General features: G+C 40.6%; 1 protein-coding gene across 5 annotated transcripts; it reads left to right on the top strand.

Annotated features, from left to right (window-relative positions):
• Positions 1–26,552, top strand: SH2D3A (SH2 domain containing 3A). 5 transcript variants are annotated; one of them, XM_058173918.1, is made up of 11 exons: positions 1,456–1,775; positions 6,717–6,819; positions 9,019–9,147; positions 12,210–12,634; positions 13,007–13,104; positions 14,596–15,158; positions 16,606–16,721; positions 19,876–20,047; positions 20,394–20,505; positions 21,915–22,106; positions 24,639–26,552. In XM_058173918.1, exons 3-11 carry the CDS (start codon positions 9,040–9,042, stop codon positions 24,788–24,790), a joined length of 1,938 nt encoding a protein of 645 aa, XP_058029901.1. In that variant the 5' UTR covers positions 1,456–1,775; positions 6,717–6,819; positions 9,019–9,039; the 3' UTR covers positions 24,791–26,552. The 5 variants fall into 5 exon arrangements, with proteins under 5 accessions (XP_058029905.1, XP_058029901.1, XP_058029902.1 ...); XM_058173920.1 differs by lacking the exon at positions 1,456–1,775 and adding an exon at positions 1,807–2,022; XM_058173922.1 differs by lacking the exons at positions 1,456–1,775; positions 6,717–6,819 and adding an exon at positions 1–105.

Genomic DNA, 26,552 nt, shown 5'->3' with positions numbered 1-26,552 from the left:
AGTACGAAGCTGATTCCCATGTCCTCCTCCTTTGCTCTATCAAGCCTTTTGCATTTTCTGTCTTACCAGATATGGGTTGTAGGAAATTTCCTTTTACATTGAGAGGTAAGTCTAAAAGTATACTGTTTTTAAAAATTCCAGACAATCAGTTTAATAGATTTGTCATATTTCTAATCATTTTTGTTCAGTTTAGCATTGAATCAAGTGTGTATGATTCTTATAGATTTGAAAAATAACTCATGGAAATTTCCTTCTGACAGGGATGAACTGAGACAATGAACTGTGTGCCTACAGTACAGGAAAGCCTGATAGCATCTGTTAGCATTGGTTGCAAATAAAAACAATTCCAAACCCATTTTTAAAGCTGTAAATAGAAGTTCACTCATTAAGGCATAAACTCTGAAAAATCCGGTGTGTGTTATTTCAAAGTAAGCCTCTAGATTTTTGTCATAGAATAGAATAGAATAGAATAGAATAGAATAGAATAGAATAGAATAGAATCTTTTATTGGCCAAGTGTGATTGGACACACAAGGAATTTGTCATCAGAACAATGGAAGAAAGCACTGGCTGGGATGTTGTATACACTTATATGGAAGCACTGTGATAAACAAACACACCTGCTTGTCTTCCTTGGACAACCCTCCCTGTGCTTAAGAAGGCTGAGAATTATGCATACTTGAGTTCACTTTTCAAATGTATTCCCATCCATTTCCTCACAATGCAAAGTTGGGCTTGCCTGGAAAGGGCTGAAAATAAAAGAGAATCCCTATGAAGCGGGCTGGATTAGAATACAGTATTCATTTACCCTCAGCCCCAGTAATTTTAATCTAAACCCATGAGAGTCTTAAGTAGATGGGTCACACTCAGATTTAAGTTGACTTGTCCTGATCATTTTTTAGCCTGCAGAAGAAGAAAGACAAACACACCGGATGTCAAATCACACTTCTGTGACAGTAACGTAAAAATGAATTTAGAAAAAGCCTTCACGAAGGTGGCGTAGAGCAGTGTTTTCTAACCTTGGCAACTTTAAGCCTGGTGGGCTTCAACTCCCAGAATCCCCCAGCAAAGCAAAGCTGGCTGGGGAATTCTGGGAGTTGAAGTCCACCAGGCTTAAAGTTGCCAAGGTTGGAGACTCCTGGCGTAGAGCACCTAGAGACTGTTGCCATTCCCTCCAAAGGGAAGCTGAAAAGGTGCTGCCCTGAAGGGAGTCAGCGAGGCTGTTACTCCTCCCTAGAGGGCCGTACCTCAAGTTTCCCTCTCCCAGTCGCGCAGGTTTTCTCCACACGAGGCGTGCGCAGCGCTGCCAGAAACTTCAAATCGGCGGGTGAGTGGCAGCAACCACGCTTGAGGCGGGGTCGGTACAGATAGCGGAGGAATGCGCGAAGCTGGGAAGGGCGGGGATCCTGACTGGTGGAGAGCTGCGGGGGGGGGGCGGGGGCGAGGAGGCAGGCAGGTTCCGCCCCAGCTGCGTGGCGGGTCGCACCTCTAGGTAGCCGCGTGGAGCCCGGTGTCCTCTGGCTGCTTCGAGGCTTAGTGCGTGGAGCGGAGGGTCAGGTTTGCTTTTGCCCCCGAGGGGATTAACGCCGGCGTGAGATCGAGGACGCGTGGGAGGGCCCTCCAACTTCAGCCCTGCCTCTCCTGGAAGGGCGGGCGGGGTTTTTTCTTCGGGCGCACCTTTTCCGCCGCTTTCTCTCGACGGTTGCCTGAGGACCTGCCTTGGTGTCTTCTTTTTCGACATAATTTCCACATTCCTTCCTAACTCAGCGGAGAAAGGTACAGTACGTGCCTAGTTGTTATTCTTTAGGTGCGGGAGGTCTTATTCACCTGAACCTGCGTTTTCGGAATGGCTATCCGGAGTTTAGACTGACAATGCTCGTATCCTCCCTTGAGTAAGGCAGAGGATTCTCACACCTGCTAGCCCTATTATGGGGCTTACCTCTGCGCCCCCTTTTTTTGCAACATTGACTGCGTTCTTGGCATCTGGCGGATGCAGCTGTGTTCTTCCTCTTTCCGCAGCTAGGTAAATAGGAGAACGAAAATTTCTGATGTATTGTTCGGTTTAAGAGTATTTTTATTGTTATAAGGTGTTAGTAATCCAGAGAGTAATTGTGTATATATAAATGAGAAGTAAGCTATTCTTTGTTAGTGGTATGTATTCCCAAGCCAGTTTGGATGGGTGGAATGCATAAAATATTCTTAGCCTGAGTGAATATGGTAAGGGCAAATATCAGACCGAAATATGACATAAATCATTCTGGAAAAAGGTTTGTTGAACAATATTCAATCACAAAATGTCATAAAGACAGTTTGGGCTTGTGGTTAAGACTAAAAATCAGGCTAGACTGTAAGTTCTAGTTCCGCCTTAGCCATGAAAGCTTTTTTATTGAAAGAGTTTTAAAAAAACAAAAACATTTTCCCCCCTTTTTTTCCCCCTCCCTCCCAAAAAAAAACAACAAAACACCCCCCTCCCCACCCCACCCCGGCTTCCCGGGTCAATCACAAGGTAAAGTCCAATCCAAATAACCACATCCAAAGCTTTTCGTCTCCCAACCCCTCCCATTACATAAAATAACTTTCTAATTATTCAAAGGCAATCTGATATTTCTTAATCTGATATCTGTTTTGTAGATAATCAATCCATTTTTCCATTCAATTAAATATCTTTCCTGCGTATTGTCTTTTAAAACGCTGAGATTTTAGCCATCTCAGCCAAATTAATAACTTTCAATATCCATTCTTCTATTGTAGGTATCTCTTCTTTCTTCCAGTATTGTCCAATCAACAGTCTTGCTGCTGTTATTAAGTTCAAAATCAATTTAGTCTCAATCCCTGTACAATCCATTATAATTCCCAAAAGGAAAAATTGTGGCAGGAACTTTATCTTCTTCTTCAGTACATTTTGAATAATCCACCAAATTCTTATCCAAAAGACCTTAATTTTCTTGCAAGTCCACCAAATATGAAAATATGTAGCATCATCACAATCACACCTCCAACATTTCGCTTGGATATTAGGATACATACATGATAATTTTTTGGGATCTAAATGCCATCTATAAAACATCTTATAAAAATTTTCCTTAAATTCTGTGCTTGTGTAAACTTAACATTTCTAACCCAGATTTTCTCCCATGTTTCCAACATTATTGGTTCCTGAATATTCTGTGCCCATTTTATCATACAATCCTTTACCAAATCCTTTTCCGAATCTATTTCAAGCAACACATTATACAATCTCTTTATATGCTCCTGGGTCTGATTTCTAATTTGCTTTATTAAATTTTCCTCCCTTTGCATTATACCAATTTTTTGATCTTCTTTCCATCTAGCACTTATTTGCCCATATTGAAACCAAGTATAATTCCTCCCTTCTTCATTTAATACCTGTAATGATTTTAATTGCAATCTACCTCCTTCAGCATACAAAAGTTCTTTATATGTAATCATTTCCTGTTTCTGTTCTATATTTATATTCTCTATTGCATGTCTAGGGCTCGCCCATATAGGAATCTTGTAATCTAATTTATAGGAATATTTATTCCAGACCCGCAAAAGAGCACTTCTCAACACATGATTCTTAAAAGCCCTATCCACTTTTTTCCCATAAAATAAGTACGCATGCCATCCATATAACAAGTCATAACCTTCTATATTCAAAATTCTTTCCTCCCGCCTTAGCCATGAAAGCTAATTGATTGTCCTTAGACCAATCAATCTTTCTCAGCCCAACCCACCTCATAGGGTTGTGGTGAGGAAAACAGAAGGAAGGAGTATTAGCTATGTTCACTGCCTTATTTGTTAAAATAATAAAAGCGGGATACAATTAAAGATGAGAGGAGCATTTTCAGATATTGGAGGGGGGGTTAATCATTATGTTTCTATGAGATAGACTGTTCTTTTCCCATCTAGGTTTAAACTGTGCAACATCAATTTAACATTGTTATTGTGAAGATAAAATGTAGGGATTTGAAAAGAAATGGGGACTTAAGTATGTATTACAATAAATAAAATTTATGGTAAATATATTTGAATGTATAGAAGTCAGTATAAGTTTTGGGATTTGGAGATTGGCGCGTACAAAGTATGCAATGAGAGCTTTAAGGCGCAAGTCCTTCTCCCTTTCTTCATCTTTGGCTGAGCTCTCCTGCTGTGAGACCATGTTTGACTGAGTTCTTTCATGTGTAAAAAGTCCATTTCTTCCCTATATCTGCAATAATCCTGGGCATGTTTAGCTGAATTTTTGCCTGATCTCAATTGTAACCCTGCAGGTTTTAAGTTTACAGTGGCTCCTTCTTTCTAGAAGCAAATCGGAGTTTGAATGAATAATGTTGTGGTCTGAATACAGAAGCTAGAAGCAAATTCTGGGGAACGACAACCTCACTAGTCAGTTGGAAGATGATTCAACTTAGTGAAATGACAGTGTGTGTGGAAACTTCACCAAATCACTGCAATGCTTTGATTTAACTCTGGAGGAACTGAGTTCATTACAAAGCTGGGAAGTGTCTTTTCTTATGTTCCCACAGATTAATCAGATGAGAGGAATTATTCATGCCAAGTTTAGAAAATGCCCTAGTATCCTTTGATGGACCCCTAACTGTGTACTGGATATATATTATGATTATCATTTTATGAACCACTGTGTGTGAACATTCTGCTCCTTTCTCAAACTGATTAAAATTAGACTAAAAACAGATCATGCCAGATAAAACTTGTTGCATGCATTGACAAAAGGTGGGCAGAAGTTCGTTGATGGATGTGAGTGCAGAGCAAAAATTCCAAGGTAGAGACATAGCTGCAATTGACCAATATATGGATTTTTTTTTCTTTGCCTTTAGGCAATAAATCCTTTTTGTATCAAACACTTTTGAGAATAAGGGAGTCAAATCCTCAGTACACACACACAAATACTCTCTGGATTGCTGTTTCATGATGGAGAGAAAAAAATACAAAAATATCCAGGGGCCTACTCTTCAAGATTCAACTGAAGGTGCTAGGTTAGAAGAGAAACTCACTGGTTTCAAGAGACAATTATTCCAATTATATATTTTAGCAAAATAACTATTTTTAAGTAGGATCTCCTGCTTGAGCAGGGGGTTGGACTAGAAGACCTGCAAGGTCCCTTCCAACTCTGTTATTCTGTATTCTGTAAGTGCTTCTCAGGAAGAGATAAATATGGCTTGAAACTATTTGTGTGTATTTGTCATCTCTCCCTAAATGGTGCTGCTTTTAAGGGTTGAGCTCATTTAAATCCTCTAATCCGCAGTATGTCTTTTCTACATTATTTGCTGATTTTGCTCTTATGTTGGGAGCAATGTTCAAACCTGGGGAAGAAAGTCACATAAAGCATTTCCTTTCTATTGTATAGCTCATCCGTTTCTCTCTGTTAGTTCCGGCTGTGGAGCTATTAGAGTAACTATCAAATAGCTTGGGACAAACATAATTAGTTCTGCATCAGTGAGGTACATCTCTTACGTGTGAGTTTGGAATTATAAAATGGATTTGTTAAAATTATACCTACTTGTTAGTGATAAATTCTGTGAAATGGATGAGAAGTTTTAGGAAGATTGAAAACATGAATGGTATTAATGTTGTCTCCTACTTTTATCTCGTTGAACAAAACAAGTCAGTTGGGGGAAAACAATCAAAACGCAACCCATCCACAATTTTCTCAGACAAGTTGAGTTCAGATTGGCTGGACCACTTTTGTAGAACAGATTAAAAAGGAAGGACCTAATCCACAATCTTTTTCATGAATTGACGTTGCATCCAAATCATTAACTCTTCCTAGATTGTCTCTATTGCAAGCTTTCTGCTTTTTTCTTAGTTTTCTTTCTTCCTTTCTAAGTGGATCAATTGGTGTATCTTTTATAGGCATTTTAAAAACATGCTAAGCTCTCTTGAAGTTTGGAGAGTTCAGAAAATCCTGCTCCCCCCCCCCTCAACACCCATCGCTTATTTGACCATATTTCCTCCTCTGCTAAGTGTTTAGATTGAATCTTGTCATAGCATTTCCAGTTCTTTTCAAAAGGAACAATTTTCCACTGTTATTCAGAAGCACATGCTAGGTTAGAGGCTGATTGTTTTCCCCCCCTGTGCAAAATGGTAAATGTTCCTGAAATACAGGACTAAGGGACACTTCTGGAGCTTTTTTTTTTTATTCAAAAAGATATAAGCAGCATCTGTTGTTTGTTTTATTTTTAATATTTTACCCCTTCCCTCTTAGAAAGTAGCCTATTTTCTGAATTCAATTTCTGTTCTTTAAGCAAATACTTAGATTTAATTGTTGGGTTTCTGTGGACTTTTGAACCTGCTGGGAGAGTTACGGTATGTTGTCCTCTGGTATAAGTTCTTTCCCCCACCCCCTGAACTCAGAAAAATAGATTTCTCTCAACTCAGACAGAAGCTAGCTTTGTACCAGGCGGATTATCCATGAGGTAGTAATATTACTAATGCACCTGTGCCCCTTTTCTTGGAGTAATATTTTTCAGCTTCTTCATTTGTTATTTTTGAAATGGATGTTTCTTCTTTGTGTGCACACCTAGCATGAAGCAAATTGAAGATGAAATCTAATTTATTCTTGAATGTTGGTGAAAATAGCTGTATCAGTAGCTAGCTAGAATGTTCTGGCAACCAGATATGTTTGGAAAACTCAAAAAAAAATCCTTTAGATTGCTTTGATGGCTTAGCTTTTGATAGAACTACTTTATTTTTTAGAAGAGCACTGAAAAATTGTCTCCCAAGAAGACGTCTCCGTGGTTATGTGGCCGGCATGACTCAACGCCAAAGGCGCACAGAATGCTGTTACCTTCCCACCAAGGTGGTCCCTATTTTTTCTACTTGCATTTTTACGTGCTTTTGAAACTGCTAGGTTGGCAGAAGCTGGGACAAGTAACGGGAGCTCACTCTGTTACACCACAGCACTAGGGATTCAAACTGCTGAGCTGCCGACCTTTTGATCAACAAGCTCAACGTCCTAGCCCCTGAGCCACCGCATCCCTTCTCAATAAAAATAATCATAATAATTGGCCTCCAATAAAAATAATCAGAGGCCAATTATTATGAGGTCATATTTGTCCACAATTAATCATTTTGCATTCTTATTAAGTCCTTGAGTGATTCACTGTGAACTTGGGGAAAGCAGAAGCACGTCTTCATATTAAATTGTAGCATAAGAACAATAATGTGCAGAAAATTCCCTAATGATGGCCTTGATAGGTTATCATGCAGTACAGGTAGCAATGAAGCTACAGTACTTTATTTACTAGTTAAAATCTTTGTATAAAATATTAAAATTCTATTCATTTTTCCCCTTCAGAATTGATCAAGCAATGTGATTTTTATTTGAGTTATGATTTAGAGCTATCTCTTTGTAGTTATTAAGGATATAATTATATATAGAACAACTGTGTAATATATGGAACATCTATAGAATCTACAAATATATGCAGAATTTTCCAGGATCCCTTATGGGTGGAAGGCATTTAGGGATGCTACCATGTGTCATCGAATGTTAGTTTTGTAGGGAAACTCTCTTTGAGAAAATAAAGGAATTAAGAGAGAACATAGACTGGATGGAAGAGAATGCTGACATGGTTCTGAACAGAGAGTTTATTTAGAATAGAAATAAAACAAAATGTAACAATAAACAGTCTAACCAATATTTGAGGGACTCTCACAGAGAAGAGGGAATCGATCTATTCTCCAAAGCATAAGGGCAGGACAAGAAGTAATGGGCAAAAGAGAGATCCAACCTAGAACTGAGGATAAATGTCCTTAAAGTAAGAGCAATTAATCAGTGGAACAGCTTATCTCTGGAAGTTGTGGGTGCTTCATCATTGGAGATTTTCAAGAAGAGATTGGACAGCCATTTATCCAAAATGGTACAGGGTCTCCTGCTTGAGCAGGGGGTTGGACTAGAAGATCTCCAAGTCCCTTCCAACCCTACTATTCTATGTTCTGTGTTCCCACTGTTGGTTCATAACAAATAATCTATCAAAGTTTAAAAGAGAGGAGGAGGTAACATACATCCGGTTGAAGAGAATGTGGAAGAGAGGTAACAAGAAAACCATTAACAGCCAAAGGAACTTCAAGTACAGGCTTCAGTGTGATGTTTCGATTTTTGAAAATGAAAGAATGAGAGACGATTGAAGTCACTTTAGTTCAGTTTAAACACTTTAGTTTAAATACACCATGCATCAATTAAAATAAAGCAGCATGATCAGTCTGCATGAATCCTTCTATTTATTTATTTTTATCAAAATCCCATGTTATCTCAACCTTAATAGTTGTAATTCTTCATTCTGAATCCAGGACCCTCTAGCCCTGCATTTCACATTCCTGTGGCCATCTGTGCCCTGTTCTGGCCTTTCCTTGTTACCACGAGATAAGATCCCCAATTTGATGTGATGCTGCTTTTGAGGGATTTGCTTGTGTTTGTATTGGGTTTTGTGGTAATGTGTGCCCTGCTGTTACATGTTGTGTGGAAGGATTTTTCTCACCTCCCCCCAACATTCCTGGTACTTTTCAGGGTCTTCCACTGAAAATTCTTGGACTGGTGATCCTGAGGTATCTGTGGGGCACAGATTGGGAAAAACTGCTCCACATGCTTTCTGGCTTTTTAAAATGGAGACTGGCCCTAAAAATATTTGAAATGCCTCATTTATACTTGCAACATTTATAGTTTTCTTTCCTGAGGTGAACATTCCTTCTGCTATTTTTCACTTTGATAGTAATCCCTTGGGGTTGAGTAGCCTGGGTGTGACACTTCAAGGCCATTTAGTGAATTTTATGACTGTGCAGAAATTTAAGCCCTGTTTCTTCAACCAGTATACCATGATGACTTCAACTGAATCAACCTGCATGAGCAGCTGTTTCCATGTTCTGTTTGTCATGTGACTGCTTAATCATGCTTTGCCTCCCCAAGGAAAATTGGGATATAAGGATTCTTCTCTGCTTTATTTTTGAGCTTGCTGAGGATATAGCCAGTGATGTTTATAAGCTCTCCTGATTTTTCTAGGAGATTTAATTCTTGAAGAACATGGAATTGGCCAATGAGAGACTAAGAAAGGAGCTGGAGGAGGAGTTGAAACTTGGTACTGAACAGTTGTGCAGCCATGCATGGTACCATGGTTGCCTGCCACGGAAGGTAAGGCAGCAGAAATATGTTACTTGGTTAGCTACCGTAGTTGTCATGCAGTCATTGAAAAACAGTATAGCAGCAAAATATAATTATAGAGGCAAAGGGCAAATTGAGACAAATCAACCCTTTCAAAAGAAGAGGCCAAATTATCAGTTTTGGAGCATGGAAAGAAAAAGGAAAGCTAAGGGCTTACATAAATCTCCATTTTATACTGTGGCTCCTGGATGGTATTTATTTATTGCATTTGTTTCAATTCTGTTCTTAGAAATATCATTATTATTCCCATGGAAATCTCCATAAATTATTTTCTGCCTTTTCTGTTGTCAGTTTAGTCATAAATAATTTCATCACAATTTAGTGTAATTTAACTTTGCTGAAGGCTTCTTGCTTAGCCGTTTTTTACCCATTTCCAGAACAAATATTTATTTCCAATATAAAAGTAGTCTTAATGGTTCCTTGCTTTGTTGGACTACATCTTTTTCTCTTTATGTATGTTATATAATGTTTTTTGTCAACCTTATTTTTTACAACATTCTTTTATATGCTTCTTTTTCAACCACTGCTTTTTTCACTTTATCATTCCACCAAGCATCCTTCATGGGAGCGGGAAAGACAAATTTCAGTAATCTGAAATTGATCCATGTAGTCTTGTAAATTGCAGAATTCTTCTAGAAGCATCTGACTGAGTGATAGTAATGTAAATACTATCATAGTAACGATAGTACTTGTAGTGCCTTTGCTACACAATGAGGAATTGTCCTTAGTAAGATTGACATAAAAATCTTTGCCTGTTATCTGATTTTGGGTAAATGTACTTTTAGTAGGGAATGGCCATTAAGAAGTTAACTTTCCCGTCCTTCATAGGAAGGGTAGTTTTCAGAATGAAGTATCCAGATAGAATTATTTTAAAGAAGGAATGAAAATTAGGCAGCTGTGATAGATATAGTTCATTCCCCTGGCTACTAACCAAATCAAATCTTTACTGTAGTCATAGACCAATATTTTATACCCATGTGATACAGTTTGTTCTCATAGTTAAGTTTTCTCAGCAGTAATAGTTAACATTTAACCATAAAGAATTAACATACATCTCTTTCTATATGGAGGGGAAGAGAAGAAACACTTGAGGGAAAACAGTGTTTGGATGGAGGATGGATGGTTAGGGTAAAAGGAAGGACAGGATCAAATCTGACTAGGAGGTTTTTTTCCCCAAAGTTCCTAGTAAAGAAGAAACAATTGGAGTGGTTGCTTGGGAACAGTGTTTTTGCTAAGGGAAACATGTTTTTTCCCCCCTTAAAGTGCATACAGTTTGTTCTCTCAATCATTAGACACCAAAAATTACATTTTCTTGCATGTTAACTGTTCATTTGGGACTTGTGTAACATATAATAGTAGGGCCTCCTTATTCAGAATTTTCTGTCATAGTGCCAAACGAGAAAGCAAAACATAAAAAGATTTCCTGGTTTATCCAGGGACGATCGACGCAATCACGAAAGCATCTGTCAGCTTCTACCCATGAAAAGGTTACTCCTGCACCAGGAAGTCACTCTTGCTTATTTCCCTTAGCATCTAAGTCACTGACTTAGAAAACAGAGACTAGGAGTGGAATATAGCTAAGGGAAAGGAATGGAGGCATGAGATGGGGATGATAGAGGTTATACTGCTGTAACATTATTAGCAAGATATATATATATTTCATCAACAGAATATAATACTTCTATAGCAAGACTATCCTCCTCATTGAAGCCTAGTCTCTTATGTGCCCCATCACTACTAGGCTTAGTTATAAAGTTTTTCTATCATAACAACCTCCTCCTGAATGAAATCAGGAGGAAACAGGGATTTCTTGAATTTTGGAATCTGAAAAACAATGAGAAGGATCAGTTCCAGATAAAACAAGTGTGAAGAATCACTATAATCTGAAGAACAGCCCTTATGTTACTGAACATACCTGCCTTAGAAAAACAATTAGGTTTCCCAGGAAGCCAAGAACAGGAACGAGGTGTTGACCAATACAATCCAGTTCTTCCAAACATATAGGAGAGAATATTATTTTTCCAGGCTAGTTTTTTAAAAAAATTCCTATAGTAGCCTGGTATTCTGGGGTTCACAACAGCAACAATAATAATGAAGAAGCTAAAGTGTTCTGGGACTTTACAATTCAAGAAGATAAGCACCTTCCACATAATAACCCAGATTTAACAATTGCTGATAAGAGAGACAAAAAGCTCTTGCATAGTGGCTGTTGCCATACCTGGGGACAGAAGAATAGAAGAGAAAGATTGGAGAAAATCACAAATACCTGCAAATAGAGACAGAATGACTGTGGCAGAAAAAAAGCAAAGATAGTACCAATACTACTTGGGAAGGATTCAGCACCTGGGCAAAATGCCAAATCCAGTCTAAACATCTGACAGACTGTGACCAATCATAAATAATAGGCAATAATAGGCACCTTGGATGCAATTCCAAAACATCTGGAGTACCACTTGAATATCAATAGCATTGACAAAATCACCATCTGTCAATTGCAAATGGCAGCTTTACTTGAACAGCTTACATTCTGTGATGATACTTTTTAATATTTAACAGCAACATTTGCCTATCCAAGTCCTTGAGGAAAATTCAGTCAGTGGATAAAAATGCTAAATCCCATCTAAACTTCTGGTTGACTCTCAGCCATAATAGCATCAAACCTATCAAAGATTCCTTTAAAGAACACTCTGAGTTTATATCCGTTTGGCTCAATGAGTTTGAGGATTTCTCAAATTCAGATTAGGGCAGAGTTTGTCCCCTTTTACTTGTATAGAAGAAAATATCTTCATTAAATCAGATGTTTCTATCATAGCAACAGAAGTTGCTGACCTGGAAGGGAGAATAAAATACTTGTCAGAAGTTCTGTGATGGGTCAGGCAATGCACACTGGTTCTCTGTAATCTTCAAGTGGGTCTTTGTCTTGTTCATGTATTTAACCATACTGAAATTGTTCTAATACTCTGTTTTGTTGACCCTGTCCTTAAACAAAGACAGATCCTATCTCTACCTCTCTTTCTCTTTCTCTCTCTCAGGAGGCAGAATCCATGTTGTGGAATGATGGGGAGTTCTTGATCCGTGATTCACACTCTAGCCTGGGTGATTATGTCTTGTCATGCTACTGGGGAGGACAGGCCCTGCACTTCAAGATAATTCGTGTGGTACTCCGTCCCCGAAAGGGCTATTCTCGCACCCTTTTCCAATTTGAACAGGAGCAGTTTGATAATGTACCTGCTCTGGTGCGCTTTTATGTGGGCAACCGGAAGGTCATCTCAGATATTTCAGGAGCTGTGGTGTCTCGACCAGTCAATAGGAGTGTACCACTTCGCTGTCTGAAGGAGCGTTTCAGTGACACTGGCCAGCCTCCTGGCCCATTGGAGGAGGAAGAAGCACCTCTTCAACGGTTCAGCTTTCGTCCTGCCACTGCTGGAGAACAAATACTAGACGGAAACTTGCTCCGGTGGGGAATCTTGTTCCATGGTGAAACTGTTGGATGGGTTGGTGATGGTCCTTGGCAGTGTGACAGAGAATATGATATGGTACTCCTACATTGTGCTTTTAAATAGACCCACTTAGTAGTGGGTGGGCACACGTGAGGCAACTTTTAAGTAATTATGGCCAATTTCCTGAGTCTTGCACATTTTTGTAGCATGGGATCTTTTTCACAGTCTGTGCCTCAAAATGTGGAAAGCCTTACCAGTGAAAGAATTTCTGGTGGTCTGATTATGGAAGTTCCCAATGTGAATGAGCTTTCCTGGAAATCTTTGAAGAATGGGGTTTGTGGGGAAGAATGGATCACTGAGTTCTGTATCTTGGTTTTTCCCTCTCTCAGAACAAAAGATCGAAGTGGAAGTGACCCCAGTAGCCTAGATCAGCTGGGCCAGAGACCTTCATTGCATGGTGCCCAATCAGATAGCAACCTATTGACTGGTGGGTATATGGAAGACTCCATATGGGCAGGTTGGCAATAAAGCAACTTTGGTCTACAAATGGTGAAAAGAATAAGGTTCCTCTATTGCTTTATCTACAACATAATACAACACAACAAATATATTTTCCCCAAGTCCCCTAAATGGAAGGAGAGATTCTTCAGCTTTCCAGGATTATCCAACTCATCCTATATTTTCCCCAATATCAGTTAAATCGTGCAGGAAAGCAATGGACTGAGCAACACAGTTGTCTGGGAGTCAAAGAAAAGGTACAGAAGTTGGTATGGCTAAAACTGCTCTGTAGGATGTGGAAGGTAAAACATAGAATGTGATTCCTTTCTCCTGAAAATATTTAATTGCCATTTAAGTATAAACTTATTTCTAGTTATAGACAAAACTTGGAATACTGAGCAGTTTGACTTAGTGCTTTGTGTAAAAGCATGAAAAAATAATGAAACGTAGTGACATCACAGTGCAACCCTGTTCTTTCATGCTAGCATCCTGACCTCAGTCACAAGTGTGTAATTTACAGGGTTTACATTGTGATGTCACAATCCATATTTTGTCATTTGCCCCCTCCAACACCTTTAAAGTGATATATATTTTACAAGAAAGCATTTAATGTCTCATGATGCTTGCAGGTGATGGCTACATTGTGATATCATGCCAAAATGTATTATATTTTCCACCTGAGGCAATATCAGTTTATAGACCATTTGCTGACAAACTTGGCATGAAACCAGAAATAATAACTTGATGGTTTATATGACATCAGAACCTGCAGAAGACTGTCAAGATATAATTAAAGCTATTGCTCTTCCTCATTTTAGGGCAGGCCTTGTACTCCATGTGGTTTCCTTGGATGAGTGCTGGGCCTTAAGGCTCATCTTAGGATCATCTATGGCCTCTAACACTGGGTAGCTTTTGTTGGTGACACTGAATGGCAGCAGCTGCTGGCTGTAGCTAGTAGTCAGTTTTGATAATGGCTGCCTGTCAATGTTTCCAGTGGCCAAGAGTCCCGCTGAACAAATCTCGATGTTATTGGGACCTACATTGCAATAACTTCATCTTGAATGTGTGCCTTTGCTTGATTAGGGAATTATGATCCAAACTTGGAGTAATCAAATCTTTTACAAGTGTTTTCTTTATTAGGAGTTAATCTACCCTATCAGTGATCAATGTGGTTAATCAATTGATCCTTATTTTCAGATGAAAATCTCCTACACCATCTTCATTTAGTTGATGAGGTTGACTACATATATGTTTTAAAGATTAGCGGGTACATCTGAAATGTTGGATATATTATTACTGGCACCATAACACTATAGCATCTTGTTTTTAATACTCCCAGCATTTAATTTCATAGAAATTCAATATAATAAACATATTCAGACAGATGTACACTTGTGGCAGGGAATATTTATGTGCCAATCAAAAGAATTATCAAATTCTAATCCGTCTGGACCCAAACCATTCCTTTTTCTGCCCACAGGAAGCCCTGAAACATCACCTGGAGACCAGGACCGAACCCAACTCCCTCCTTTGTCTCCTGCTTTTCGCACAGGCAGTGACCCTGTCTTACGGCCAAGTGCCTCAGCATCTCATCTGCTGGAAGGTTTGGGACTGAGTGGTTCAGAAGGGCGGCTTCATTCCAAGGCTCCCCCAAAGCCTCTGAGGGTCCCTTCCATGCTGATGAGTGACTACTGTGAACTGGTTCCTAAGGTTCCTCACGGCCCCCGAAGCCATGTGGAGCGCCTGCAGACTGAAGAGAGATGGCGTGGCCGGGCTCACATTACCGAGACTACTTTTGGGTTCCTGGACTCTGTTGAAGCTCCTTTTCCTTCTCCCCAGACAGAGGAGACAGAAGTGGAACCAGGGTTTGAGCGCCCACTGCTAGAGACCACTTCCTCCTTTCAGCTTCAGCACTTTAATTCATTGCTTTTGACCCCTAACAACAAGCCCCTGGACCCCGGCACACTCAAGCACCTCAAGGACATTTTTGCTACTCATGATTGTCACACAACAGCCCTTCATATTTTAAAAATGGATTGCCAGGTGAGAGCCACAGAAGACAATTATTTATATAATATTATTTTGGTGACCTTCAGTTATCTCCTTGCATTAATGGATTGCATTAATTTGTATGATTGGGTTTGTACAACTGTATTTTGACCTGAGCCAGGACTTGAACTCTGGTCTTGGCTATCTGACCTGCTTGACTATTATGGGAGAGATTCGCTTTCTCATGTTAGAGAGCTACTTCTAAGGCCTTTGGGTTAGGAGTTTTGAGCATGGATGGTATCTGATGCAACCTGGGCCTTTCGTTAAGTGAATTTGGACTACTGCCATCTCCTAGTTTTATGAATGCTCATGGGCTGATGCGGAAGAGTCATGGGGCTCCTTTTCCATTGTTCAGGAGAAAGTGCTCACTCTGGGCCACAAAGGACTTGCTTAGGCTCTGACAGACTAACTGGGCCTGCGGCTTTTGCAAGGGAGCTCAAACAGCCTACATCTGACAGAGTTGTTTTGTGGTTCATATAAACCAAGATACAAACTCTGCTAAGAAACACTAACATCCCTCCCATTCCATAATTCACTTATTATCCACATTGAACGGGGATTCTAAAAGCATCTTTGTGCTTTCCTCATCCTGGTTGGTAAAACCATGAAAGAGGAGATAATTTGCAGGCTGGAATATGAGCAGCCTGAATAACAGAATAACAGAATTGGAAGGGAACCTGCAGGGCTTTTAGTACAACCCCCGGCACTAAATAATAATGATGATGTCTATACAAGCAATCCTTAGAGCTAAGATGAGATATAACTTTAAAAAAATATTAATTAGCTGAGCAGAAAGTTTTTAATCCATAGTTTCACTCTAGCCTCTTCAGCACCCTTATTTATTTGTAATTTGTGTTTAGTTCTTTCAGATTCAGTTAGAAAAGTAAACCTAATCTAAAACAGAGAACCTCTCAGGAAAGGATTTGAAAAGAAGTCATCAGAGCACATTTAACTGAAATTTTAATGGCGATGATGATGGGAACAGTATTGTGTTTACTGTGGTTCTTAAGTGGTTCAGGGAAGTGGTTCAGGGAAAACAAATTTCTGTTTAAAAAAAGAAAAAAGTGGCTTTTATTGTGTAGCCTTGTTCCTTTTTTAAGCATTGAAATAAGAATTGGGTTACAGATCTTTTCAGCTTGGAATAGTTAAAAGTAATTTCTTCAAATGTTTCCTCCTCTCCCCTCCCCCGTCCCTGTCCCCCCAATCTGCTGTCTGGTTCTGACATGTTGAAAAAAAATATGATGGGATTTGGGGATTTCTATCTCAGCTGAGTCTCTGAGCCCTTTGGCTCTCCAGCTAAAATGACCTGCTGTTGTAGAAAGTATAATTGATTTAGCTTCACAAGAAAAATTCCCCTCAAGGGTGAAATGGAGATGATATAAGAAACAACTGTTGGCTTAAACACTAACATCTTGTGAAATACACCATATCTCTTCTACAGGCGTTGAGGATCATTGGAGTATCTAAAGAGCAGCAGCGGGCTATGGGGGTGAGCTCAGGTCTGGAGCTTATAACCCTGCCTCAAGGGCATCAGTTTCGGAAGGACTTGCTGGAAAGGTATTGACTAAAGTTCTGTGGTGGCTGGCAGGCACCACAGAAGAAGTTGTGAAATAGTGTGTACGTATGTGTGTGCATTCTCCAGAACATTCTTGCTTGTCTCTTGAGGATGTATTTTAGGTGCCAATTCACTAAGGATTAATATGTAATTAATAGGTAGCCCTCAACTTATGGAGAGGTGCTGTGTCTCAGTGGCTTAAAAGATATTGGAGAAGGTTTGTGACTCTGGCAGTTCAAGTCCTACCACCACATGATGGAATGAGATCCTGTCACTTGCCTCAGCTCTTGCCAACCTAGCTATTTGAAAATGCATATGCAAGTAGATAAATAGGTATCACTTTGATGGGGAGGTAACAGCGCTCCATGTTTCACTGCACTTTCTGTACTATGATCAGGGGTGAAATGCTCCTGGTTCGGACTGGATCGCCCAATCCAGTAGCGATAGTGGCGGGTGGTTCAGAGAACCAGTAGCAAAAATCCTTGCCCCCCCCGCCCCAGCTGAACCACACGATCATCAGAGTTTTTCTTTTTACTTTTAAAAGCATTTTTTCTTCGGCCAAAAAAATGCTTTTAAAAGTAAAAAAAACACCTCTGATGATTGTGCGGCTCAGGTGGGATCGTCAGAACCCTTTAAAAGCATTATTTCTAGAACCTCTTCGGCTGAAGAGGTTGTAGAAAAAATGTTTTTAAAAGATTCTGGCAATCAGGCAACTCAGCTGGGATCGTCAGAACCCTTTAAAAGCTTTTTTTCCTCTGGCGATCCCAGCTGAGTTGCCTGATCATCACAGGCTTTTAAAAGCATTTTTTTACAACCTCTTCGGCCAAAGAGGTTGTAGAAAAAATGCTTTTAAAAGTAAAAAAAAAAAAAGTTGGCCACGCCCACCGTCACATTATCCCCCCCCACTAAGCTACGCCCACAGAACTGGTAGTAACAAATTTTACATTTCACCCCTGGCTATGAGGTGATATCATGCTGGCCACATACCTGCGGAAACGTCTTCAGACAGCGCTGGCTCAGGAGCCTAAAGCAGGGGTGTCAAACTGGATTTCTTCAAGGGTTGAATCAGCATTATAGTTCTCTGTGAGCCGGCCAGGTGGATGCGTTGGAGACAGGACAGATGCCTCTTGCAGCACCTTGCTGGCGAAAAGGCCAGATTTAAGCATGCTGCAGGCCGGATCTGGCCCACGGGCCTTGAGTTTGACACCCCTGGCCTAAAGAAACGGAGATGAGCAGTGCCCCCTAAAGTTGGCTACAACTAGTTTTGGTCTCCACGATGTAAAAAACTAGTTTTGGTCTCCACGATGTAAAAAAGATGTTGAGACTCTAGAAAGAGTGCAGAGAAGAGCAACAAAGATGATTAGAGGACTGGAGGCTAAAACATATGAAGAACGGTTGCAGGAACTCGGTATGTCTAATTTAATAAAAAGAAGGACTAGGGGAGACATGATAGCTGTGTTCCAATATCTCAGGGGTTGCCACAAAGAAGAGGGAGTCAGACTGTTCACCAAAGCACCTGAGGGTAGAACAAGAAGCAATGGGTGGAAACTGATCAAAGAAAGAAGCAACTTAGAACTAAGGAGAAATTTTCTGACAGTTAGAACAATTAATAAGTGGAACGACTTGCCTGCAGAAGTTGTGAATGCTCCAACACTGGAAATTTTTAAGAAAATGTTGGATAACCATCTGACTAAGATGGTGTAGGGTTCCTGCCTAGGCAGGGGGTTGGACTAGAAGGCCTCCAAGGTCCCTTCCAACTCTGTTGTTATGTTATGTTATGTTAGTGGAGTAAAATCCCTCAATTTATGACCACAATTGAGACCAGAATTTCCATTGCTAAGTCAAGTGGTTCTTAAGTGAGCCATGCCCAATTTTACAACTTTTTTTGGTAGGCTGTTAAGTGAATCACTGTAGTTAAGTGAATTATGGAATTGTTAAGTGAATCCTGTTTCCTGCATTGACTTTGCTTGTTGGAAGCTGACTGGGAAGGTTGGAAATGGTGATCACTTGACCCCAGGACGCTGCAGCCGTAAACATATGCTAATTGCCTAGCGCCTAAATTTTGATTGTGTGACTGGAGATGCTACAATAGTTGTAAGTGCAGATACCAGTACTAGTTGTAAATTACTTTTTTCAGGGCCATTGTAACTTTGAACAGTCTGTAAACAAATGATTGTAATTTAAGGACTACCTGTAATTTAATTATTGCTTATTGTAATTGTTTTATTTTAATTAATTTACTTTACTGTTTTTAATTTTTGTATTACAAATCTTTAGAGCCTAGTTGCAAACACATTGTGAGTCTTCTGAAGGTTTATTGGTGTAGAAATCAGTTTTCTATTTAGTGCTATAGAAAGTTAAAAAATTGAAAATAAATTAAAAATAAAGGACTTTCTGGGAGAGCGGGGAATAAAATCCTGAAGACAAAGGCTCAATCATTCTCAGGAGGCCACTTCATAGTTGACTGCTGACTCTGTTTTGGTGGCCCTTCTCCCCCTCTGGCCACATTTCCTTTTTAAGGGAGTTTTTGAAGATATTGGATAACCATTTGTCTGAAGTGGTGTAGGGTTTCCTGCCTAAACGGGGGGTTGGACTAGAAGACCTCCAAGGTCCCTCCCAACACTGTTATTCTGTTTTTTTCCTGTTTTCCCTGCGTAGTATTTAGATCAGCCTGCAGCTGGCAAATAAAAACCCCTTTTAGACATAAGCAAAATTAGGGAGATGCAAATTACCCACTCCCTAGCCTGCAGGTGCCCAGTAGTGGATCATTCTGATGGTGAAAGCTAGCTAGTCCTTCCAAGGCCCAATTTGAGAATATTTGCTGGAATTACGAGTGCTCAATAAACGGCTTTCCCCAATCAAATCTATTTAACACTGTATACAAAGAAAGGCCCAACTAGTGTGTTATTCTGCGGCAGAACATCTCAGGGTTCTGCACTGTGGACCAAGGGACAGAAGATATTCTTCCAGTTCAGATGAGCTTCACGTGGAAAAGTTGGTCTGGGCCACCTCCTGGCTTCTGGTCTGCCAGTAAAGCAGCAAAGTTATAGCTTTTGAGTGAGACTCTTCCCAGATGGTAGTGACAAAATGTGCTGGAATGTATCTGAGAGTTGCAGCAGCACCGCCATTTCTGGTGCTTTCTTTTTCCATCCTCAGGCACCATCTTATAGCTCTGGGCATTGCTGTGGACATCCTGGGCTGTACAGGGTCAGTGGCTGAACGGGCTGCCACCCTCCACAAGGTCATCCAACTAGCAGTGGCGCTGTGGAGGCCAGTTGGGGACCTCTTTGCCTTCTCTGCCGTCATGAAAGCTCTTCAGATGCAACAGGTGAGGGGGTGGCAGTGGGCTTGTGTGGGAGGAAAGCCAAGGCCAAGGCCAGCCTTGTGCTCTTCAGATGCACCACACAAAGAAGATGGAAAAGTATAGTTTGAGTTCAGATACTTGATCAGAAGCAGCTCACCTAACAAAGCTAGCTCTGGTTTCAGTCCACATCTTCCTGTTAGAACGAAGGATAGAATGCATTTAATCTACTGAAATGTAAATATTTATATCCCTTTCTCTTTCTTTATTAAAGTAGACCTTAAGTACCTAGGCAAGCCATTCATTCCACTCTGAACCCCAGAGGCTGTGCAGGCAGCTATATTTATACTTCTCTCCGTTTTTGAATCTGCAGATCACCCGGCTGGAGCAAACATGGAGGCATCTGCGCCAGAGCCACACCGCAAGCGCCATCATCTATGAGAAGGAGCTCAAGCCTCTCTTGGGGAATCTGAACAGGGCTGAAGGTAGGGCCTTGTTATCATTCTGGTAATGACTCCAGTCATTACAACTCTGTAGAGCGTCTGATGCGTTGCTCTATTTTCATGTGCAGCTCAGGAGTCAGCAACCTTTTGAAGCGCAATCTTGTGCACCATGAACACAATTTTTTTTAGGGCTGAGATGTAGGAACTGTTGGGAAGTCAGTTTAGATTTCAACTGCTCCATGGTATATCACCATGCAGAAATAATCTGGGGAGCTTCCATGTAACATTGGAAACTCTCCTTTAGACTGTAAATATTTTTATGAGCTAAATATTTTAAATATTCATTGAACCACTTTTGAAATAGTTGTACTCCTATTTGCATTCATTTGAAGTTGCATGCATCCATTCCCATTCCTGAAAATTTAAAACAAAAAATAATATGAGCAGAGCTGGATTTAAGGGTGTAGTGTTTTTGCTTCTTGGACTCTGGACCCACTTTGGGAGTTTCTGTCTTTTAGAGAAGACATGTATTACATCACTCAAAGTTTGATATTTTTAAATGTTGTGATTTGCAGTCACTGTTAAGAATGTCTCCAACAGAAATGTAAGTTTACTGCACCAGGGATAGCCCTAAAATGCAACTTAAGGAAGATTTATTTTAAATTTTATTTTAATTTATGTGCCGCCTACCTTGTTTAGAGGTGATTCTGGATGGTTTGAATGCACTCCTCTGAGCAGGATTATTTTCCAAACTTTCTGACCCCAATTTAGTAAACAGCCAAAAGTTGGTAGGTTCTGCATCAGTCAGACTTCTCCATAGGGATAAACAAATATAGGGACAATTTTTGGAAAATGTCCAAGCGACCCAGGGTCTCCTTTGGTGAGATGGGCGGCTATGTAAATTTGATTATTCATTAATAATTAAAATATGCCTTAAACTGAATTATATCATACTTTCTCATCTTACAGGCTTTCCCCTAAAATGTTTACAGATAGTCTTAATTTAGTGACCACAATTGAGACTGCTAACTCAGTTGTTAACGAAAATGGCTGCTAAGGGAAACAAAAACTGTGTTTGATTTTACTTCACGTTTCCTTTGCTTTACAGACTGCAAAGGTCATAAATGTGAGGATTGGTTGCAAAGCCAATTTGGTCTAGTGGTCAAGGCATCAGGCTAGAAAGTGGAAGATCATAAGCTCAAGTCCTGCCCCAGCCCTGAAAGCCAGTTGGGTGACTTTGGGCCGGTCACTTTCTCTCAGCCCAGCCCACCTCACAGGGTTGCTGTTGTGGGGAAAATAGGAGGAAGGTGTGTTGGATACATTCGCTGCCTGGAGTTATTTGCAAAAATAATAAATGTGGGATACATTATTGCTGTAATTGTGAACAGTTGTTAAGTAAAGACTACCTGTAATTCCATCTGTGATCTAAGGCTATTGTCTGCGGCCTACAGGGAATTCTGTCTTCTCTGCAAAGGAGGTAGCAGTTCCTCATATCCTGCCACTTCTCAGTCTCATGGAAGGAGAGCAACTATGGGACGACAATGAGGAGACGTGTGATGTCCTCCTGCGGACATTGGAAGCAGCTCGCTTTGTTGCCACCAACACTGGCGCTTATCAGATCGGGGCTGAGGCCAGACTTCAAGGTAGGTTGCTCTCGGCAGTGATAGCTGGGCTTTCTCTATGTACCTTGGTTGTTCAGTTCAGATTGACTAGTGAGCACCATTCCCTTTCCTAGTTGCCCTCTTACGTGGAATACATGTGCATGAATAGCAGCCCAGAAGAAAGCTGTCAGAGCACTGTTGTGGTGGACTGCAGTGGAAAAGCCAGGCTCTAAGCCAGGGGTAGTCAACCTTTTTATACCTACCGCCCACTTTTGTTATCTCTGTTAGTAGTAAAATTTTCTAACCGCCTACCGGTTCCACAGTAATGAGCCATGTATCGTCGTCTGCGCATGTCTCTCGCGCATCATGGGGGGAGGGACGCTAGCTACCAGCTCTGCTTGTCTGTTACAGCTGGGTGGTGTGGGGGGAGATGCACGAACTATTCTAGGATGAGGCTCTTTTGTTTGCGGTCGCGCTATAGTGCCATTTAGTTTCACTTACATAACTTGAACTAAACTTATGCGTGGGCGATACAAATAGTATATTTTCAGAAATTTAAATTGTCATGGGGAATTTTATGAAAACCTAATGAAAATGTTTTTAAATAATGCTATGACATTTTTTTAAAAAAGTCAATTAAATTAAAAAAAAGGAAAGAGCTTTAGTATCGGACAAAACCCCTACTGCCTACCATGAAAGCTGGAACGCCCACTAGTGGGCGGTAGGGACCAGGTTGACTACCACTGCTCTAAGCCATTCTCAGCTGCAGTAGCACACCAAGAGTTTGGGCTAGCCTCAGTCCAGTCTATCTTGCAAGGTTTTTGTGGGGAGAAAATGAAGAGGAGCCCTATGCATTCTGATTTGAGCTGCTAAATAAAAGTTGGGATAAGGTTCTAACCAATGAAAAGTCCACCCATCTGAACTTCGTAGCTATTTTGGTGATGGATAATGGTTTATTAACAGCTAGACTTGGCTAGCCTGTATAGCACACCAGCTCTAAAAGCAGCAGCAATTTTAGGCAAGCATGATTTGTACCACCTGGACTTCTGCATTACAAGCGGCTCAAAATGTCTGTTTTAATTCTATCCTGCTCCTACCAAACTGGGTAGGGTTGGTGATTAGCCAGTGGATGGGTGCCTCAAGGGAAGTTTTGCCCCTTAAACATTGCAAAGAACTTTGCCTGGGAACTCCATGAATGATACCCAGTGGGACTGTCTTAACGCACACTCTTATTTTCCCAGCTCTGCTGCCAAAGTTGCAAATTCCACTGCAGTTTCAAGAAAAGTAAAATGCTCGGCATGCTGTATGTGTTAATGATTTATTAGAAGTGTGCAACAGTCAGATCCAAAGTGGGCACTCTTACTGTACCGGCTGGCTGCTCCATAAAAGGAGGCCAGCCTTTTCCTGGGTTTGCAGGCTGGTGGTGTGGCTCAGGAAAATGCCTGATTGGGTTCAGGCAATGACACAGTCAAATCCTGTCAAACCACCTTAACTTGGACGTTTTCTTGAACCTGAACAGCTGCAGTACAAATGCCAAAAAAGGTGTGGCTTCTTAAACTACTGACAGGTGTGGCAACGGTGCTCATTCCAGACAGGAAGCACTTTTGCTTAGTTCATATCTGGATCCTGCACACCTTTCTGAGTCACTTTTCAGTCTTTGCTAAGCAAAACCAGTGGGTCAGGCAAAGGCTTTTTAAGAGTTTATCTTTGTTCCACCATTATGGCAGTCCCACCACGTAGCAAGTCATAAACCAGGTTTTATGGCTGGCCAGATGTAAGCTTTAAAAAACCCAAATTTTAAATGAGAAAATACACCCTCCAACTCTTGATTAGACTCTCATGAGATGGTTGATTTTAATTTTGCAGTTGCTTTATTATTAAAAATGAGGCATCTAGTAGCATGGTATCTGTTTAGAGATTCCTAATCTCTAAATTAAGTCATTTTATATCTTATCTTTATAGTTTAAACCCAACCTTGGTGTGATGGTCATTATATTATTCTGGAGAAAAGAATTCTGTTATACAGATAGTTCTCAACTTACGACTGGTCATTTAATAGCTGAAGTTACAAGGGCCCTGAAAAGTTAATTTATAACCTGTCCACAAAGTTACAACTGCCACACCACCTCCAAAGTCATTTGATCACATTTCAGGTGCTTGGCCACTGGCTCGCTTAGTGGATAAGCTGGATTTGGATTTACAATCCACGATTCACTTAACAACCATTGTGACCTATTTAATGACTGTCATAAAATCGAGTCCAATCATGTGGTGATTCGACTTATAACCACCACAACCTATGACCAAAATCCTGGGCTCAGTTGTCACAAAACAAGGACTGCCTGTACTCAACATTGGTTATACTAATCCTTTTTATTTTGGCCTTCTCCTACTGGAGATTGAGTCTTACTCTGAATCTGGTATGTGTGGCTTAGCAGGTCCTGCCATTTCCCACTGGTGGATGACACATCATAAGAAGACAGTAAGCTAATACTAGGACGGGCACTCTGTAGTACTGATTGATGTTACGGAATTCCGCTCACGTTTCCTTTTTACATCCTTTTTTCCACTCAGGATTCCAGAGCACTCCAGAACTGCTGGAAGTATTTCAGACGGAGTTCTCCCTTCGGTTATTCTGGGGCAGTAAAGGAGCGCAGGCGGAACGGGGTGAACGATACAAGAAATTTGAACGGATCTTGACTGTTCTTTCTCAGAAACTAGAGTGAGCTCATGGGAGAAGTATTCCCCCCCACCCTGCCAGGCCAGCTGGAATGCAAGGCAAGGGTGGCAAAGATGATTAGTAAGCAGTAAAGAGGAGGGACACCCAGCGTCAGGATAAGATGTTGACTGGGCTGAAATTTGAAGGCCTTCCAAGGAATGAATGAGCAGGAGGAACTCCTCTGTGGTAGACATTCCTGCTAGATCGACAGGGCCAGGGCTATGGAAAGCAGCAATCTGGAAACATTTTTAACCTATGCAAAGGAGCCAGCCTGCAATAAAGAAAGTAGCGGACGGTTTTTAATCGGTATGTGCTATGAAAATAACTTTGCTCTCTGCCTATTCTTGCCCGATTTAGAAATTTCACGGCATTGGTTTTAGGATCCCAAAACCAGAAAATAACAGCTTCCAGGATTGTTATCTGCACCCAAAAGTTTAAATGCATTCATATCCGTTAGAAGAGTCCAAGAATCCATGCTGAATAGAAAAGTAACCTCCCTCACTTGGAATACTTTTCCTGTTTTTGTAGTTATAATTCCATTATGCAGAGCTGAATTCTGCAGTTAATATTTTTCCTTTTTAAAGTATGATTCATGTATTACATGGAAAGAAACTTGCATCAGTCTTTCCACAATTTTTCTTCTTCAGCTTGAATGGTCCTTGAGAAAAGTATTTTTATTGACAGAAGTTGCCTTAAGAAGGGTTTTCTCCCTTACCTATACAAAATTTGGAGAGCAGCTCAAGCAGAGAGAAAGCTTATATGTATCCCTTTTAATATAATACCAGTGGAGGTTCATAAAAGGTTTCTCCCAGCACCCAAAGTCAGTCACTGAAGAATTAGGCATGACAAAGGAAAGACTTCAAAACAGGATTCACATTGGAATCCTGCTTTCTTCCATGATCCAGAGACAACCACTAACTCAGATAACTTTAATGAAGAATCATGAGGTTACCCATGGCTAACTGCATCATACCTTTTTTTTGTTAAGGAACATAACAAAAAAGTATTGCTACAGTTGTGGATCATTCTACTTGGCCACAATGGGAAGAGAATACAACGTTAGAGGAGTCTTTGGTCTGATGCAGTGCAGTTCTTAGGTTTTTATTTGTCCAGCAGACGCTAGCAGCTACTTCCATAGTAAGGCATCCCCCCACCCCCCAATCCAAATGAATAGTACTCAGGCCTCTCTCTATATCTACGAACAACTTTTGCACAGAAGCACTGCCTGGTTAAGCACAAGTGGAGGTGAGGGGAATATTTCCCCAACTAATCTGCCAATAGTGCTGGTCCAGTGTCATACAACAAACCTGTTTTCTCCTTCCCCTCCCACACTCTGCCCCCACTTTGTGCTGTTCTATGGATAGGCAGCAGCGAGCAGGAACTGTTGGCTGCCTTGGCTTCCTGTGGCATTTGCCTCCTGCTTTTTCCTCCAGCTCTCACTTTCGGTGTGTGGTGAACTTTGCACAACTGGAAAGATAGAGGATCATCCTTTAGCTCCCAAACAGTGATGTAAATGATGCAGATGTTAAAAGTCCACGCTTGGAGGTCAGAGGGACAAAATCCACTAATTAATTTCCTCCCTATTATTTACTTAAAGTGTAAAAGGCACCCAGAAATACATTCTGCATCTCGAGAGAGAAGGGCGGGGCATGTTTTGTCCCCTTCCTTCCAAGGCTGGAGGGATAAGAGCTGAGGCTACATTACAGATTACGTGAACATGTCAAACTGAATGGTAAAATAAATTGGTCACTGTATAAAACAACTAAGAA

This window comes from Ahaetulla prasina, chromosome 2 (genome assembly GCF_028640845.1).
Source record: "Ahaetulla prasina isolate Xishuangbanna chromosome 2, ASM2864084v1, whole genome shotgun sequence".
Lineage (NCBI taxonomy): Eukaryota > Metazoa > Chordata > Lepidosauria > Squamata > Colubridae > Ahaetulla > Ahaetulla prasina.
Note: the sequence above shows the minus strand (reverse complement) of the source record. Positions and strands in the feature narration are given on the sequence as shown.